Raw genomic sequence first — 17,155 nt, forward strand, 5'->3', positions numbered from 1 at the left:
TAACACTTATTTCCTATGATAAAATGGGGTTGAACGTTGATTATGTTCAAATTCCCCTAAAATTCCACTAAACAGTAGGCCAACAAAAAACTGTTGTCCTTACGTGGGCCATCCTTCAAAAGTAGAGACAGTGAAGAGAGCCATCATGGCCATGAGGACATTATCAAAGTTGAAGTCACTGTTGTACCAGATCCTTTCCTTGACCATGGGCAGTGGCTTGGCCATTGTGGTGTCTCCATTGTGGTAAAGAATGTACGTTCCCCTGTGGTTTGACAGAGACACTTTTTAATCATCCATAAGGTTGCGCAAACATGGAGATCCGTGTGAGACCACAACAAACGGGTAAATAAATCATAAACTCACTTGCACTCATCTGGACTGGACTTTGCATCGTCTGAGCAGCGATAAAATTTACCCTGTGTATGAAGAGGATAGACAACTGGCTTATTAGGCTAACCTATAAACCAATGTTTGGACTTCACCACAATCTGTTGCCTCCTCTCCACAACTTCCTTGTTTGTCACTTTACTATACCTTGAAGAGCTGCACTCCAATGCAAGCAAACATAAACTGGAGCAGCGTGGTGACGATCATGATGTTGCCGATGGTCCTGATGGCAACAAACACGCACTGGACCACATGCTGGGGGGGGAAAAAGACGTTAAAAGTTGGGTGAATGTATTGTATGGTCAGAAGTATTGGGACACCTCCCATTTACACATACAAAAAAGTAAAACTGCATCTATCAATGCCAATCTAGAATTGTCCAAATATTTTCCTCCTAAAAGGAAGAGTTCAAATTCAAGGGGAACTAAGTGAGTGCCCCAACATCTGAGTGATTAAGAAATGTACATATATTGGACATGCACAAATCTAAACAATCACTCAGTCAACATTGTCATGCTGACCTTGAGTCCTTTGGCTCTGTTGATGGCCCTAAGTGGCCGGAGGACTCTCAAAACACGAAGAATCTTCACCACTGAGATTGCAGAAGACCTATGGAGAAAGATAAACCATCATTAGACAGCCCCTTTTTAAAAATCTACACCATCAGTGAAACTATCCACAAAAAAAAAATGCTTCAATTATCAAGAGGTCAATGTTATTGACATACATCCAATCAACACAGAGTGGCAGAGTAAAATAAATAATAGATGGCTGCACAAATATGGGTACATGAATAAACATTGAATGATACATACTGAATACCAAAGGAGACCAGAGACACTCCAACAACCAACAGGTCCAATAAGTTGAAGTAGTTCCGACAAAATGCTCCTTTATGAAGGAACGCTCCAAATGCCGTCATCTGAACAGACAGATGTCAGTCAAGACCAGCAACACTATCACAAAAAAATATTCTGTAGCACTGCTTCATATTAAAAAACAAAAACAAATTATGGAACGTGTTGAAACAGAATAATGAAGTATGTAAATTTTGTCTGAAAAGTCCATGCATTGTGTTTTCTAAGTGGTCATGGACAACACATTAAAGTGACACGGTCAAAAATCCAAATCATAGAAACATGAAAGTAAATGATGCAGTGACAGAGTTCACTCTCAAAAAGAAAATTCTGAAGAAACTATAAGAATGTGAGTTAGTCAACATGTAATCTAGTACAGTGGAACCACCAAAGTCGAATGGCTTTCAAGTCACACAATTTGGAATGCGGTGGGGTGCAGAGATTCCCAACCAATGTGAAATATTTGAATTATGTTTCAGGGAGATCATTTGACTAATTTGGTTTGGAAGGCATTTGTGACATGCTGCATTATGCCTTTAAAATGTGTTCTTCAAGGTAAGACTGAATTAACCTTCTTACAGTAATGAATGCATTTATGGCCAAAAAAAGTATTGAATATGTACTCAAAACACCGCCTGTACAATTTATATAGGTTTGATGATAGCTAAAATTGAAACACACCAGATGTTGACCCATCCATCCATCCATCCATCCATCCATCCATTATCTGAACCGCTTCATCCGTGTGTTTAAATTTCAACCATTGTGGTTCCACTGTATATTACATATACATGCACGCGCACACACACACACACACACACACACACACGCACACACACACACACACACACACACACACACACACACACACGCAAACACACGCAAGTATTCACACATGCTTTAGACATTTGAAAAAAGACATCCAACACAGCATTCTAAAGGCAATACATTCTTTTCTGGTGCAGATTAATCCTACATTATATAGAAATGGCCTGTGATCTTCTCCTGGTCTAACTCTAAAGAAAGCAAAAACCTTTGCTTAATCTAGTTGAAACATAAAAGGGAGTGATTCAAAGGATTCAACCTTGAAAATGTTCTACAGGTTTAGTTGAGCAATTTGATTTTAGGTTAAAAAGCAGGACCTTGAGGCTAATTACAAAAAGTAGAAATGTTTTTCAAATAGTTCAAATTAATTATAAAATTGGAATAAGCTTCACGCATTAAAATTGAATTCTTAATAATGTTCCCCTTATTTTTCAAACAAGCGGGCGGGCTTTTCTTCTTTTTTCTCAGTTTTATAAAGAAAAACGCTATGTGTTCAATGAATTATAATGGAACAGTCTTGGACAGAAATGGAAATATTATCAAAATACATTAAAATACAAAATCGAGACAGAATAATAGTGATGAACTGTCGCCATGACAACACGACATACGGCCGTTACTAAGGGGAAAGTGGGCAGCATATGCAGCATGCTTGGAATTGTTGTATTTAGTCATTTAATCTTATTTTGCAGAGGCATCTCAACGCTCTCTTGTTTACCTTAATAAGGATCTCAAATGTAAACATACTAGTGAAGACATAGTCTGCATAGCCTAGGATCTGAGGAAGCAATCAGAGTGACACAAGCACGCAGGAGGTTACTGAAGCTCTAGCCAGCACAGCACCACACAACACACACATACCATTTACCTTAAACAGGATCTCAACAGTAAAGATTGCCGTGAAAGCATAGTCAAAATAACCAAGTATCTGCAAAAGGCAATGCACAAATTGCAGTCATCAAAACGTTCTGGGGACAACAGCACAGTGATTGTGTTTGACTTTTGTCACACGAGCGCACACGAGCTCATGTGTGCACTGCACCAATTTTTAATGACTTTGGGTTGCAATGGCTTTGGGTTGAGCCAAAACAGCTTCAGCACAAGCTGGTGTTGATCCAGAAAGTTCAATTTGTCCGATTTCCAAGTTCCTCATTTACTATATGACGGTAACATAACATTTGACCTATGAAAAACTATATCGAGATAGACAGACAGATGGTACAGTGGACCTGCGCGATTTGCAGAACATAGGGAGCAACTGCCAATCGCAAAAATCTTCAAATCATCAACTCTCATTATAATTGGCGTTACGTTCTATTTTTTTGAACTGCGCTTAAGATGGGAGATCAGGAGAAAATACCGCAAATATGCGGGGGTCCTCTGTACAACATTTAGAAATGACAAACACAAACACATGAAACTGTAGTATTTTACTACAAATTTTAAAATTACTTTACTGGCAATCATGTATCGGTGCTACAGGTGCATTCTAATAGTAAGATAGAATATCATGTAAAAGTTCAGTTTTTTTTACAAGTAAATTAAAAAAGGGATCATTTTAAAATATATTGCAGGTCATTTCCTAACAAGTTTAAATTTGCTGTAAACTCAAATCATTAATAATAATCAATAATATAGTTTTATATTATATTATACATATATACGAGGATATATTTCCCTTTTTATATTTATGTTTCTCTCTCTCTCTCTCTCTATATATATATATATATATATATATATATGTATGAAAATGTATACTGGGGAAAAACAAAAAACAATATATATATATATATATATATATATATATATATATATATATATATATATATATATATATATATATATATATTCTTTTTTTTTTTCCCCAGTATACATTTTTACGAATTTTGACAGGTAGATGACACAATTGGCCTGATTTACTAAAGTTTTATGTAGGCAAGATGGGCATAAACTTGGTTACACATATGTGGAAGCATGTGAATTGAAGAAACCAAATAGGCAAATTAGCCACACAATTCATTTAGCATGTTTCTGTAGTACACAAATGCAGAAAATACTGAGAAAAGTTGTAAATTGTTTAATTTAGCTTGTGCATTGTGATTTATCAAACCTGAGAGGAACTGTGGTGGGTAATTTTGTGTCTGTAAATCGGCACCATTCTACTTAATTACGAGAATTGTTGCAAGGAGTAGGCGTGGGTACAATAAGACGCAATAGGAACAATTGATCTTGTCTTTTTGCATCAACATGGTTGACGCAATTTTTGAAATAAAAATTGACTTGGCATATTTATTGTCCATTCACTGATGCAGTTATGTAGTTTCTGAATGACCTTGGGTCTGAATTGGAGCCAGTCACAAGAAGTTGTGCCAAATTACCTATGATTATGTTTTCTTTCAGAGCATTTTTTTTCTGGTGTGCTGTCTCAATTTTGTGTTGTATTGTTACTCAGGATGAGCAGATGCATCCATTCCACACTCACTTAGTAAATTGCGTACAACACTGACTCCAACACTGCTCACAATTTGTTATCTTAGTAAATCTGGCCAAATGAGTCGTGAATTCTATGACTTGCCAGATGATATCGCTCAGAGACAGTTAAGAGCCTCCTTACGTATGACTTTAGAAAGTTTCCAGACAATTGGCGAATGTTGTTTACGTACAATATTCCGTGCAGAGAAACTGCGTATGGGGTCCTCGGCAGCCAAAGACACGGAGCTGAGCATGATGAAGACCAGAATGAGGTTGGTGAAGATCTGATGATTTATCAGCCTATGGCAGAACACACGAAACCTGCAACATTTCAGAGACAACGAATCATAAGGAAGAAGTTAAAAAATGGTCAATCAGAATTACTCCAAAAGACAATCATTGTATAATGTTATATGACCTTCATCTAACAATTAAATTATCACTGCACAAAAAAATATTTTCATAATTGTGTTGGATCCACTATATACCCACAATGTTCTGAGCAACATCGTTCCATCAATTTAGTTACTTAGTAATATCAACTCGACCCCCTAGATATGCTAACAACCTCAAGCGTCATGTTTTGTGTTATATGGGCAACAGCGTCTCTTGCACGTGGACCCGCTAGCTCATCCAATTATGTGAACCCACACACAACACAAAATCAAATGAGGTGGTGACCTATTGGACGACACAGCACTGGAGTCTAGCCCGCGGATCAGTTGGTATTGTTCATTGTCTCATTGCAAAACTGAAATGGGCCAATATTTCTCCTGATTGTTGTTTCTCCTAATTTTTTCAACAGACAAATGCCTTCTGTCTGAAAATCAAAAAGTGTTTCCCATTCAAATAAGTGAGTCAAGTATAACAATTTGTTTGTTTTCATCTGCTGCACTGACTGTTGTGTCCAACTAATGACAACAAATGCTTCCAAGGTCCAAAGCTCAGGTGATATGCTAACTTTACCAGCCCAGGAGAACCTCACTCCTCAATCCCTACCAAAATCGACAAAGCCTCCATTGCTTACAGTAACTGCTTCAACTACACAAAAAGGCTTCACAGATCTGAACATTAAAGTGGTCGAAATTTGACTTTGTACTCACGGGTTGGTGCTGCTGAAGATGAAAAAGGCGCTGCCCTCTGGGATGGGAGGTGTTTTTTCCTTGATGGTGAGCTCTGACAGTCTCTTGGGCCGGGGCCCAACTGGGACTTCTGGGAGGTTGTCATTGTCATTATCCACACAACACACTAAAAACAGAACAATAGTCATGAAAACAACACAGCTATTTATTAGGAATCTCTCTTTTTTCTTTTTTTTTAATCCTAATTTTGATATTACCTGGCGAGTCATTGGCAGAATAAAGTTCTTTGTCCTCCTCGAGTAGAAACTCAACTGGCACCTACACACATTGTCAAAAAGTAAAAAAAAAATTAAAAAAAGAGACGGACATCGATGTAAAGTCATGAACATGCTTGTCTACCTTGGTCTCGCCATCGGTGACTTGTTCTAATTCCACTCTGTGTTCTGTGCCCACTTCTCTATTTTGCAGTGATAAAAATGAGCTGTTAGCCAGAAGCACTTGTGATCATTTGAGACAAAGCTCATACTTGGCACTGTTCCGCCTCTTCTTGGCCTCTTCTTCTTCCTTCTGGGCTGTGTTGAGGCTCTCTGCGTCAGCCAGGTTGTCGACAGCAATGGCCAAGAACACATTTAGCAGGATATCTTGTCACGGGGATTAAGAGAAAAATCAATGGTGGAGAACAAGAAAATGTGAAAACAACCCAAAATAAGCATTTCTTCAGCTGAATGTGCCTAAGTTTGTGTTCCGCAGGATACAGTTTCCACAGATGAAGAGGATGATGAAATAAATGCAGACCACCATTCCAGAGGAGGCTGGACCACCATACGCCATGATCCCATCATACATCACTGTATTCCAGTCTTCTCCTGTCAGAATCTGAGTAACAGACGAGGAACAAAATTGGAGCAAATTTTCAATTCTTTAGTTATACTGGAAAACGGTATGCCTCCAACTTGGTGGGAACAACTTAGGACGGCCCCTTCTCATTTCTCAGCTCCAAAATCGGATCCACTCACCTGGAACACGGTGAGTAGGGCCTGAGGAAAGTTGTCAAAAGTGCTTCGTTTGGTCACCGTCTCGTCAAAGTTAAACTTGCCCCCGAAAAGCTGCATGCCCAGCAGGGAGAAGATGATGATGAAGAGGAAGAGAAGCAGCAACAGCGAAGCGATTGACTTCATGGAGTTGAGCAAAGAGGCTACCAGATTACTCAGTGATGCCCAGTGGCTGAAAAAAAATGAGAGGTTCGTGAGAATCCATCCATCTTGTCTGTTGTTTTGTTCAGGATTAAGACAAATTATTCTTGCAGAACACCAGGACGCACTGCTGCTCACCGCGTGACCTTAAAAATTCTCAGGAGGCGGACGCAACGGAAAACAGAGATGCCAAGCGGAGACATGATGGCCAGCTCCACCAGAATGGTCTCGATGATGCCTCCGCACACCACGAAACAATCAAAGCGATTGAACAGGGAGACAAAGTAGGCCTGCAGCCCCAAGCTGTACATCTTCACCAGCATTTCCAAAGTAAACATGGCGAGGAGAACTTTGTTGGCGACCTCTGAAAAAGCAAGGAGAGAAATGAAGTTCATTTGGAAACAAAAATAGCTATGTTGCCATCAAAAGGGACAATTCAGTTCACTCTGTATGACAATAAAAAAATATATATATATTGAACTGTACAACAAACAGACTGAAAGCAACAAAGGAAGAAACTCATCTTACCCTGAACTTCAGTGAGCCAGTCCGGTTGGTTGTAATGCTCGGAGGCGATGGTGAGAGTATTGAGGAAAACCAAGATGATGACCAGCCAGTAAAAAGTCACAGATTTTACTGCGGCGCGACACTTCCTGCGACAGAAACGATTCCACCGTCGTCCCTGACGACTTCCAAAACAAACAACAAAATGTCACACATAGTCCTCCATTTTTACACTGCTTTTCCTGTACAGGGTCGCAACAATGATTGAAGGGCAGACTCGATACTCGCCAGATAATCATATTGCCCATATAAAGCAGGGCAACAATTTACGCTCACGCCCACACTGAGTGAACATGGACACACTGCCTGCAAGGAAGTCAGGTGAGTGTACCACTACACCATCAGTGACCAGGACAAGATGGAACGAAACATAATGAATACAAAGCGGACATGGTCAATTATGATCAAGGATATAGGACAGATGATGCATTCATTAGTAATTGAATCTCATTTAATTAGGAATGAACAACATCGGGGATGAATGTAGAGTTCAAACAATGAAAGAAATTCGAGGCATGCAGGATGAGTTGAATCCACTGGGATGAGGCACATACACCTTACTGGGTGATATCACACCACGGTACTAACCTGCACTTTGACTTAGTAATTTTTTTACTGAGAAAAACAAAGGATGAAACTTTTTAACAACGCTGTGTTGCAATTGTATATACTGTAAGTAACATGTGAAAGGGTCAATAAAAATGCTATATGACACTCACCACAAAGGAGCACAGCAGAGCCATTTGTCATCCTCGCTGTGATTGTCAGTGTTCACAGACTCGGTCTCACTTGTGGGCACGCTCGCTGTTGAATCGCACAAAAACCAGACACTATAAGAAAAATACATTGATGAAATAGAACAAGGACTTCCCGTGTCCTGAAATTAACACATTTGTCTTTCGCACGTTATAAAATATTTTCTTGTTGACAACAATGCCTTTTATCTTGTTTTAATATGGAGACAAATCTAAGTCTATGGAAAACAACTTGGTGTAAGATTGACGATACATTCAATATATTGTCCAATAAAGTCATAGTGAATTGAAAGTATTTTCAAATGGTGATGAAGGGATGAGATATGAGCACATACAGACCAATGTTGTGGGGAACTAAAATCATGCCAATAAATTGCATGACAAATGATTGACACCTCACGCCTTCTCGATCTGATTGGTTGTTTTTCCTCAGGCGTAGTGGTTTCTTATATATCAAACTACAGGGACAAAATGGGGTGAGGGATGTCTGATTTTTTTTCACAGATCTTATAGAACAGGTCTGTTTTAACAAATATGACATAAAATGAAATCACAAACTCCCCTTGTAACTAGAATCCAACCACAAAATCGTGACGATTGTTAGTTATGTTGAGTTGGTAACACTTAAAAATCATCCACCACAAAAAAAGACAACTAGAAGTGTATTACAATGGCAAAATAGTTTCCAGTTAAGATAATAGTTTGCCTGGCTTCTTAAATTGCTTCTTCTTGTAGCCCAGTGTCTTTTCATTTTCCAGTTTATTGGCAGCAATGCAAATTTTAGAAAGGTAAGTAGAAAGTGAGTGAAGGGATGTGTGTAATGGGTAATGTAATGTGGGGAATTAAGTCCAAGCAAAACACAAAATCAAAGCAAAGCAACATCCAGCAAAGCAAAGTAAAGCAGAAGAATTACGAGTTGCATGTTCCAGGACAGAGATGGTGAGTCCATAATGACAATGTGCATGAAAACACCATTTGGGTTAAACACACATTTACCCTGTGTCTCTGTGGACTGGGTGAACCAGCCAAATTTTCCTTTCTTCTTCTCTGTGAGGTCCGCTAACGTGACCCCTTGGTGTTACCAATATGCAGTTCACATAGCCAGACAGCAGAGGAAGCAGCGAGTCAGTACACAGCAGTGGAACAGAGGCCGGAAAACATTCTTTGACCAAATGATAAATTAGGGTTTATTTTCTCTTATTAAGAAGACATGACCATAAATACTGATAGTCAGCTTTAGTTAACCTGACTGTCAGCTTTAGTTAACCTGACTGTGACGATCGTGACTCATTCGTTTATTTTGTGGTAGGTACTGCTACATGACAGTAGACATGAAATACAAAAGAATTCTGGGGAGGACAAACTTTAGTAGCAACTAACAGTGCTACAAGGCGCAATCATTGACTAAAATACTACATTGTTTAGGATGCAAACACAAGTGGAGAAGCAAAGGTAAAAGGAAAACAGACATGAAAAGCACTGAATAGTCTTGTATGAGACTTGTCTGCACCTTTGCAAGACCTTTGGAGACCTAAGTCTTGATACAAGTAAGTTGGTGTCAAAGTGTACGAATAGTGAATTGAACTTCAGGGAACTCACTGTTGCGCTTTCCCTCCTCATCACCCTCGTCTTCATTCTCAGGGTCAATGTCCTCGGCCTGTGTGATCCAGTCCAGGTAGCCCTTCAGGTCTTCCTCTAGCTGCTGCTTCTCACGCAGCTTCTGGAAGTCACCTCGTGCCTTGGCCTTCTCTCGTTCTTTGGAGAATTCTCTATACACAGCGAGGGCGTATAGAGCTAGGTCATCGTTGTCACAAGTCACCAAAGAAGCCTAAAACACCAAGAGAAGAAACCTACCCACTGAGGACACCTAAGACCAAGTTAAGAACAAAGAAAGAACCAAAGATGACCAGACTGACAAAGTAGACCCACGGCAGCTCAAAGCCCATCGCGTCATTCATCTAGAAACACACACAAAGAGATCAAGTAAAACGGGTTAAACTCTTATCAAAACATATTTGAACATTTTATGAGAGTGCAGTTGTACAGTAGAGCAAACCAGCTTCAATTGCTTCAAGACACAATCAACAGTCAAGTCCTAACAACAAATGAACGGATTCATTCATTCCATGCCTCCTTCCTTTGCCATTTTCCTTTCCCTCAGCTCTGTCCATGAAGTCTTCCTCGATTTGTCATGTCATTTGTAGGCTGCTTTAGCAACAGCCTTGGCATGACGTTGGCATGGTAACACATGAGGCTGAAGAGGACAATGAGGAAGACCACAAGGGCGAGGGACGACCAGACAACATTGTATGGTCTTCATCGCTCAATATGTGTATGCATTGTAATCGCAAAGGTACAGATAAATAAACAAGCACTCACATTCATATTCCCTCCTATGGATAATTACATCTTTAATGAACTGAATGAACATGCATGCTTTTGGAATGGGGAGAACTTGTAAATTCCGCAGAGGAAAGCCAGAGTTGAGGTTCAACCCCTCAAACCTGTGAGACTTTTTTATTTTTTGGCGTCTTTATCATGTTGCATTATTATGATTAATCTTACCCAGTAGAGTACATCGGTCCATCCCTCCATGGTAATACACTGGAACACAGTGAGCATGGCAAACAAGAAATTGTCAAAGTTGGTGATGCCATTGTTGGGGCCTTGCCAGCCTTCTCTGCACACAGTCGCGTTTAGTGTGCAGTGGCGACCGTTGCCGGACACCGCGCATGGCGTCGGCTCCTCTTCTGCCAGAATGCCTGAACAAGACAATCATAATTAAGAATTAAGAACCTGATGTATCTGAAGAAACTCACAGAACACAAGATATGAACTTCAAAACTGTGAGGCAGTGCAATGTGCTGCCTCGATTAATCTAAGTCCCTGTAGTGTTTGAGTTGTCATACAGTATACGGTACTGCTATTATCATTTTTTTTCTATCTTTGTCTGTTCCCTCTGAAAACTTGCAATAAAAGAACATCACAGTACAAAAATCAAGACTGTTGACGAGTAAAATTGCACCAGAAGAAAACGGTAGATACACCACAGTGCAAGACCAATTAGCCAAAGCGACTGGGTTGAAAAAAATAAATAATAGCTTAACATAAAACAAATCCATAGATATTGCAAGAAAATAACATTTAAAAAGTAATTACAAGAAAACGAGAACTATTCACTCACAATTAAAGGCAGATAACTCACAGTGCAAGGCCAAAGCGGCTGGGTTGAAAAAAATGAATAATAGCTCAAAATAAAATCAATCCAAAGATATTGCAAAAAAAATAACGTTTAAAAAGTAATTACAAGAAAAAGAGAACTATTCACACTCACAATTAAAGGCAGATACACCACAGTGCAAGCAAGACCAATTAGCCAGAGTGGCTGGGTGGAAAAAAATAAATAATAGCTCAAAATAAAATCAATCCAAAGATATTGCAAAAAAATAACATTTAAAAAGGAATTACAAGAAAAAGAGAGACTATTTGAACCCAGCTCTCCCGACTGTAAGTAATCCTTTGTATACAGTATACATATTTATATTGTGAAAGCAATAAAAAAAAAAAGTTGGATATTAGTCCTCTAATCACTGGATGGATAGAAGCCACCATCTGTCCTTTAAGCTTGCAGTATTTGCGATATGCAATATGTCCATTAACTCTGTGGATTTAAAGCCTGTATGTACGTTAAAGGCGGATCATCCATACCAAACATCCGCCTTTTTAACAACCTAGCACTAATGTGTCCTTATTGAATGGCAAAAAAAGTTCAAGTCATGTCAAATCCTCACCTGTTTTGATCACATAGCAGGTAGCGTGCATTTTGCCAATGAAGAGCTCCAGGCCGATGATGGCGTAGATGATGATGACAAAAAGGACCAGCAGAGCGATGTGAAGCAGAGGGACCATGGCTTTGATGATTGAGTTCAAAACCACCTGCAGACCTGCAAACATGCACAACAAGTGAGTGTATAGAGTGTTTATCAGAGAAGTCCCAAGAAGGCTACACATATGGGTGTTTATGATTTATTATTTATTTGATGGCGTACATTTACTACAAAAAGTGTGTTCAGTAGGTTTTGGCTATTTGATTGGATGAAATAGAGGATTATACACACGCTGACACTCACGCTTTCCAGGTCATGATTTTTCTTGTCATAGGTCAGAATGTGATGATTGCATTTTCCCAGAAATGGAATATTCATTGAAAGCCAATGTGAAAATCTTTCAGTTCAGTTCAGCTTCATCTTTCCTCCTCATGGTGCGTTGCTATGGTAATGTGAGGACCCAGAGGAGGAATCCTCTACAGGCTGGGTTATTTTCTCGATTCATAAGCATGAGTCTCGTATGAGTCAAGGATTGATCCGAGTGGCACATCCCGGGTTATTACTGTGGGCATGAAGTGATCAGAACATCCGGCTCACAGTCGAAAGGTCCCGGGTTCACTTTAGTTTCGGCTTTCTTTTTGCCTGATCTCCCCATGCTGAGTGGCCTTTCTCTCACATTACAAAATTGAAGACTCTAAATATGTCCATGCTTGTGCGATGTGACTTTGAATGGCTGTTACTTAGTAAACATGATGTCTGTCAACTCACTTGGAACTCCAGAGACAAGGCGAAGGGGGCGAAGTACTCGAAAGGCTCGGAGGGCCTTGACATCAAACCCCCCAGGCTTGCCTCCTGTCTGGCCACCCGAGTCAGCGTCTTTGGTTATCATCTCCAGGACAACACTGAACAAGCTGTGGAGAGCGGAACGAGTGTGAGAGAGATTTTCTCCCGTCGACATGTACAATTTAGAGGGCCCAAATATCAGTCAATTTTTTTGACAGACCAAAATAAAAACTGTTTATGTTTTGCACATATTCATTTTATTATTTGAATTGCTACTCTACATTAAAGGAAAAATATATCATGACAATTGAAAATAAAATGGGGGGTGGGGAACTTTCAATAAGCGTGGATGTCATACGTTTTTCAGAATTGTGTGCAAAAGGGTGTGAGTACTATATACACACTGAAAATCAAATTAGAATCAAAATGAAATATGAAAACTCACCCTACTATGACGATGACAAAGTCCAGCATGTTCCAGCTATTTCTGACGTAGGAGTTCTGGTGCATGACCAGGCCATAGGCAATAATTTTCAGAAATGTCTCAATAGTGAAAATGATCAGGAAGGCATATTCAACTGTTTCCTGTGAACAGAGTGGAAGCAAAAGGAAAATGGGGATGAATTTTTAGTTATATCTTTTTCAGTTATTTTTGTGGACAACCAGTGTATAGATGGATGGAAAATTACCAACAGCAAAGATGTTTCTTTCAAAGCATATTTCAAAGATCTGAGTTGAACAATCTACAAGTTTCCATGGCAACTTGGTTGGGTAATAGAGACAGGTGTCTGAACTTGGACGATCCTGCACACAATCTATTCTTTTTGTGTTTATGCCGTCGGTCCGATTTGCGTTCTCTCTCACAGAAAACACAATCATTGTTGTATTCGCCTCCATGACCACTTGTCTTTCTGCTTCTCCCACACGCACGCACACGCATACACTCATTCTCTGTGTTCATGTCTGCATTACGCCATGCGAAAGGATCAGCGAGTTGGCAGCTTTAGAGGTCCATTAAGCTAAGCACTTGTGCTGATTTAGATGACGTAAACACAGCAAGTGCTCTTGAATGGGACGTGGTCATTCACGGACAGTAAACAGACAGCTCTGTTTAAGACACGTCATCTCAAATCCTTTATAGGTAAATGCCTTCCAGTTGCCCCATTTAAAAACATGACTCTTCTTTAAAGACAAAATAAACCAGGAAATTGATTCAAAAGTAACTGAATCCTCCAACTAAAAATGTTATCAAAGTTTTGGCTGTGAGTCGCGTAGAAATCAAAGTGAGGTTGATGCTGAGATTTCCCGGCTGCGTTGTGGTTGTGTTTGCACTGGCTCTGAAATATCTGCTCATCAACTTGTTGAACTGCTGACACAGGAGCCAAAGAATGGAGATTACAACAGACCACAAATGATGCAGTCACATGACTACTAATGTGCTGACACACACATACAAATGAATGGTGCCCTATTTTCATGCCCAGCACAAGTCTAGCGCAACTGATGCATGGGTTTTCTTTCTTTTGGTATTTTTTCAGACGCAATTAAAAAGAGATGTTTGCGCCGTTGTGAGCGTGAACACAGCCAACTTGTTTCCCAGCTAATGGAAGCTCCTCATGCCCTTTAAATTCAGCACAGGAGAGATGAGCGGTCTCCACCGCAGAAATATAAACGAACTCGTTGGAGTCCGATTCAGGAGAACGACACACAAAAAACAGCAATCATCTCATTTTATATTTAATAAATCAATGCTCCAAAGCCATAGGATCAACCATAATTTTCCAGAAAATATTAGCACAAAAATGCATGAGTTCAAGCCACAGTCATGCATGACATTGTGGGGTGTGAAAAACAATGGGTGTGAAGATCAAGAAAGTGAGATGAGAAGAAGATTATATAAGGTTTGTGAGTCAAGCCCACTCGTAGTCATTTTTGATTTACACTCCGAGGAAGACAACATTTTACAAACATCTCAAGCAGAGGCACTTCAGTCAATATAACTACAATAACAAACATGCCTTTGAATTTATGCTTGTCTGAGAGAGCCCATCAGATGAGCATTAGAATCTTTTGAAGGGCAGAATCTTGGCTACTTTCTGGGAGCAGCTGTATTTTTTACAGTATTTTCCTGATGAGACCATCCAGCATTTGCATTACATTTTGATGGAATACGCAAATGAAGATGGGGGGAAAAAATCTTCACACATAATCACAGTAATCTCCTTGTGAGCCATATAGTACAGCTGTAGTCAGGATACGGTTGCCATGGAAATAAGGCTTCTTTTTTTTTTTTTTTATGTGGGCACTGAATGAGACTTGAACTTGGGACAGTCAAGAAAGATGAGTCCCTGTATTAACAACGTTCCATACTATTTATTTCCAAAAACTTTATTTGCAATGGGAACCAAAATCATTTTTGCTGATTTTCTTTAATCTTTAGCTTCCATGACTTTAAGATGATCTAAATCTTCACTAATGACAAAACTGAGGCTTGGACCCTCATTGCTGAGAGAAAGAAAAGCAGCTTAATTGATTTAAGGAGGAGCAGCGCATCGTGTAAGCCTTCAAATCCTCTCTTTTGGGAACTGGACAAGAAATTCTGCTTACTAGGGCCAAAGCCAGGACAAAGTACAGCAGAGGATAAATGAAATGTCCTAGATTTTTTTTGCATATGAATCCTGAATGAGTCGTGAATTCTGGTTGTAGTGGCAACAGCAAAAAGAAGGAAACATTTGTATTTTGCTGAAAGCCCCCCCCCCCCTCTTACAGATGTGTATTTGCAGCACTTAAAGTTAATGAGGTAATGAATTGTTGTAAACATGATTGATTAGTGTTTGTACAAGCACCAGTTTTAGCTGGTCCACCAATTATAAAGCACTACTAGGCCCCATTCTTCTCATTACAGGGCACTGCAGCAACCAAATCATTTAAAAGATACTCTTTTAACATTTGAGTGAATTAATTACAGTTATTCTATAATGCAAGAAATATCACCTCAAGTGCCAATCACATTGTCATGTCTATACGGCTGTTAGCCACTAGGGGACGTATATAGACGGTACCAACAGATTGCTTGGGTATGTTGTAATGTGTTAAGTGTATTAGTCAATGAGTGTGTTTTTAAGATCAGTATCTTTCACACACATTATTTGTATATGAAAAGAGTGATGTGATTGCTGTCAATCGATATGTGCACAATTGGCTAGAAATCAATTCAGCATGTACAAGTCCTCTCGCCCCAACGTCAACTGGGATAGAAAAATGAATGGATGGATAGCAAACCATCATTTAAATAAAAAACATTTTTTTGAAAATGTGTTATCACATTAATTATAGTACCTACTATAATTGGCAGTGTTTAAAAGCAGAGTAGGGCGAAGAGAAGAGGAGGAAAAAAGTAATCTACTCGAATTTAAAACAAATCTGGTAGCAACACGAATGAACTGGCGGTGCTTTGGAAGTGCAACAATATGTTGTGTGAAACTTTGCAGTTTTATCAAGAAGTAGCATTCACACAACACAAGCACCAGATTAACTGCCTTGCTTGTTATTTATTTATTTATTTATTTATTTATTTATTTATTTATTTATTTATTTATTTATTTATGTATTTATTTATTTATTTACATTTTTCTTTTTTTTTTTGTTTATTTGTTTAGTTTTGGGGTGACTTGACTCTAACCAAACACACAAATATATTATAAGCAACAGAGCATTGTATGCAACTATGATTTTTTTTTTTTCTTAAGGGGCCTTTTGATTCAATCCGTGGCCAACAAGCTTGGCCTTTACACGAATGTGTGAACATGCAACTGTACTCATCGGACTGAAAGGCTGGCATTACCACACAAACACACTGGTTCACTTGCTGCCACTAACCTCAGTGACAATAACTGAAGCTGACACAACACTCAATGCTTTGGGACTCTCTCGTTATACTTTGCTTCGTATCACTCAGAGCTGTGATGTTAGCCCCATGGTGTCAACGGGAAGTCATTCCAGCTTTCTGGATATAAGCGTATAAAACTCTTGGTAAAAACAGCAAAATGTTGGTACCAAATAAAATTACACATTTGGAAAAGCTTTTTATTGGACAGCAACTCATTTTCCGTTTCGTTGAATGAACAGAAGGAGCGTCATCACAGCTTGACCACTTCAAATGTGTCACATCTTTGCAACGTGATAAATCCACGAACCCTCCAAAATTCAGAACCATTTGGAAATGTCCTTTCCTCTTTCATGATGAACATAACTCCAACATTACCATCAACATCATCATTGATTATCATTTGTATGGAGTGTGCTGGAAAAACGTACGGAAGGTAATTCAAGCAGGCAACCAGCAGCCTAATCAGCTCCTATTAGATTGTGTTCTCATTAGCCACAATAAGATGAAAGGCCGAGGAAAGC

The 17,155-nt window shown here is 39.2% G+C and overlaps 1 protein-coding gene across 3 annotated transcripts in view; it reads right to left on the reverse strand.

Moving 5' to 3' along the window:
* The window catches only part of cacna1db (calcium channel, voltage-dependent, L type, alpha 1D subunit, b), a 36,323-nt gene that overhangs the window by 12,180 nt on the left and 6,988 nt on the right, over positions 1-17,155 (reverse strand). For all 3 annotated transcript variants that reach the window (XM_085925780.1, XM_085925789.1, XM_085925771.1), the window contains exons 4-28: positions 13,191-13,330; positions 12,731-12,873; positions 11,927-12,079; positions 10,701-10,897; positions 9,990-10,093; positions 9,735-9,904; positions 9,132-9,206; positions 8,100-8,184; positions 7,969-7,995; positions 7,345-7,505; positions 6,955-7,180; positions 6,640-6,847; positions 6,379-6,499; positions 6,150-6,264; positions 6,023-6,080; positions 5,881-5,941; positions 5,645-5,789; positions 4,733-4,862; positions 2,938-2,997; positions 2,788-2,847; positions 1,203-1,309; positions 909-996; positions 535-642; positions 364-416; positions 104-262 (exon numbers count right to left, since the gene is read on the reverse strand). In XM_085925780.1, coding sequence (XP_085781906.1) covers positions 104-262; positions 364-416; positions 535-642; positions 909-996; positions 1,203-1,309; positions 2,788-2,847; positions 2,938-2,997; positions 4,733-4,862; positions 5,645-5,789; positions 5,881-5,941; positions 6,023-6,080; positions 6,150-6,264; positions 6,379-6,499; positions 6,640-6,847; positions 6,955-7,180; positions 7,345-7,505; positions 7,969-7,995; positions 8,100-8,184; positions 9,132-9,206; positions 9,735-9,904; positions 9,990-10,093; positions 10,701-10,897; positions 11,927-12,079; positions 12,731-12,873; positions 13,191-13,330 — 2,954 coding nt within the window. The remainder of the gene's footprint in view (positions 1-103; positions 263-363; positions 417-534; positions 643-908; positions 997-1,202; positions 1,310-2,787; positions 2,848-2,937; positions 2,998-4,732; positions 4,863-5,644; positions 5,790-5,880; positions 5,942-6,022; positions 6,081-6,149; positions 6,265-6,378; positions 6,500-6,639; positions 6,848-6,954; positions 7,181-7,344; positions 7,506-7,968; positions 7,996-8,099; positions 8,185-9,131; positions 9,207-9,734; positions 9,905-9,989; positions 10,094-10,700; positions 10,898-11,926; positions 12,080-12,730; positions 12,874-13,190; positions 13,331-17,155) is intronic.

This window comes from Syngnathus leptorhynchus, chromosome 1 (genome assembly GCF_054491065.1).
Source record: "Syngnathus leptorhynchus isolate UIUO chromosome 1, UIUO_Slep, whole genome shotgun sequence".
In the NCBI taxonomy this organism is placed as follows: domain Eukaryota; kingdom Metazoa; phylum Chordata; class Actinopteri; order Syngnathiformes; family Syngnathidae; genus Syngnathus; species Syngnathus leptorhynchus.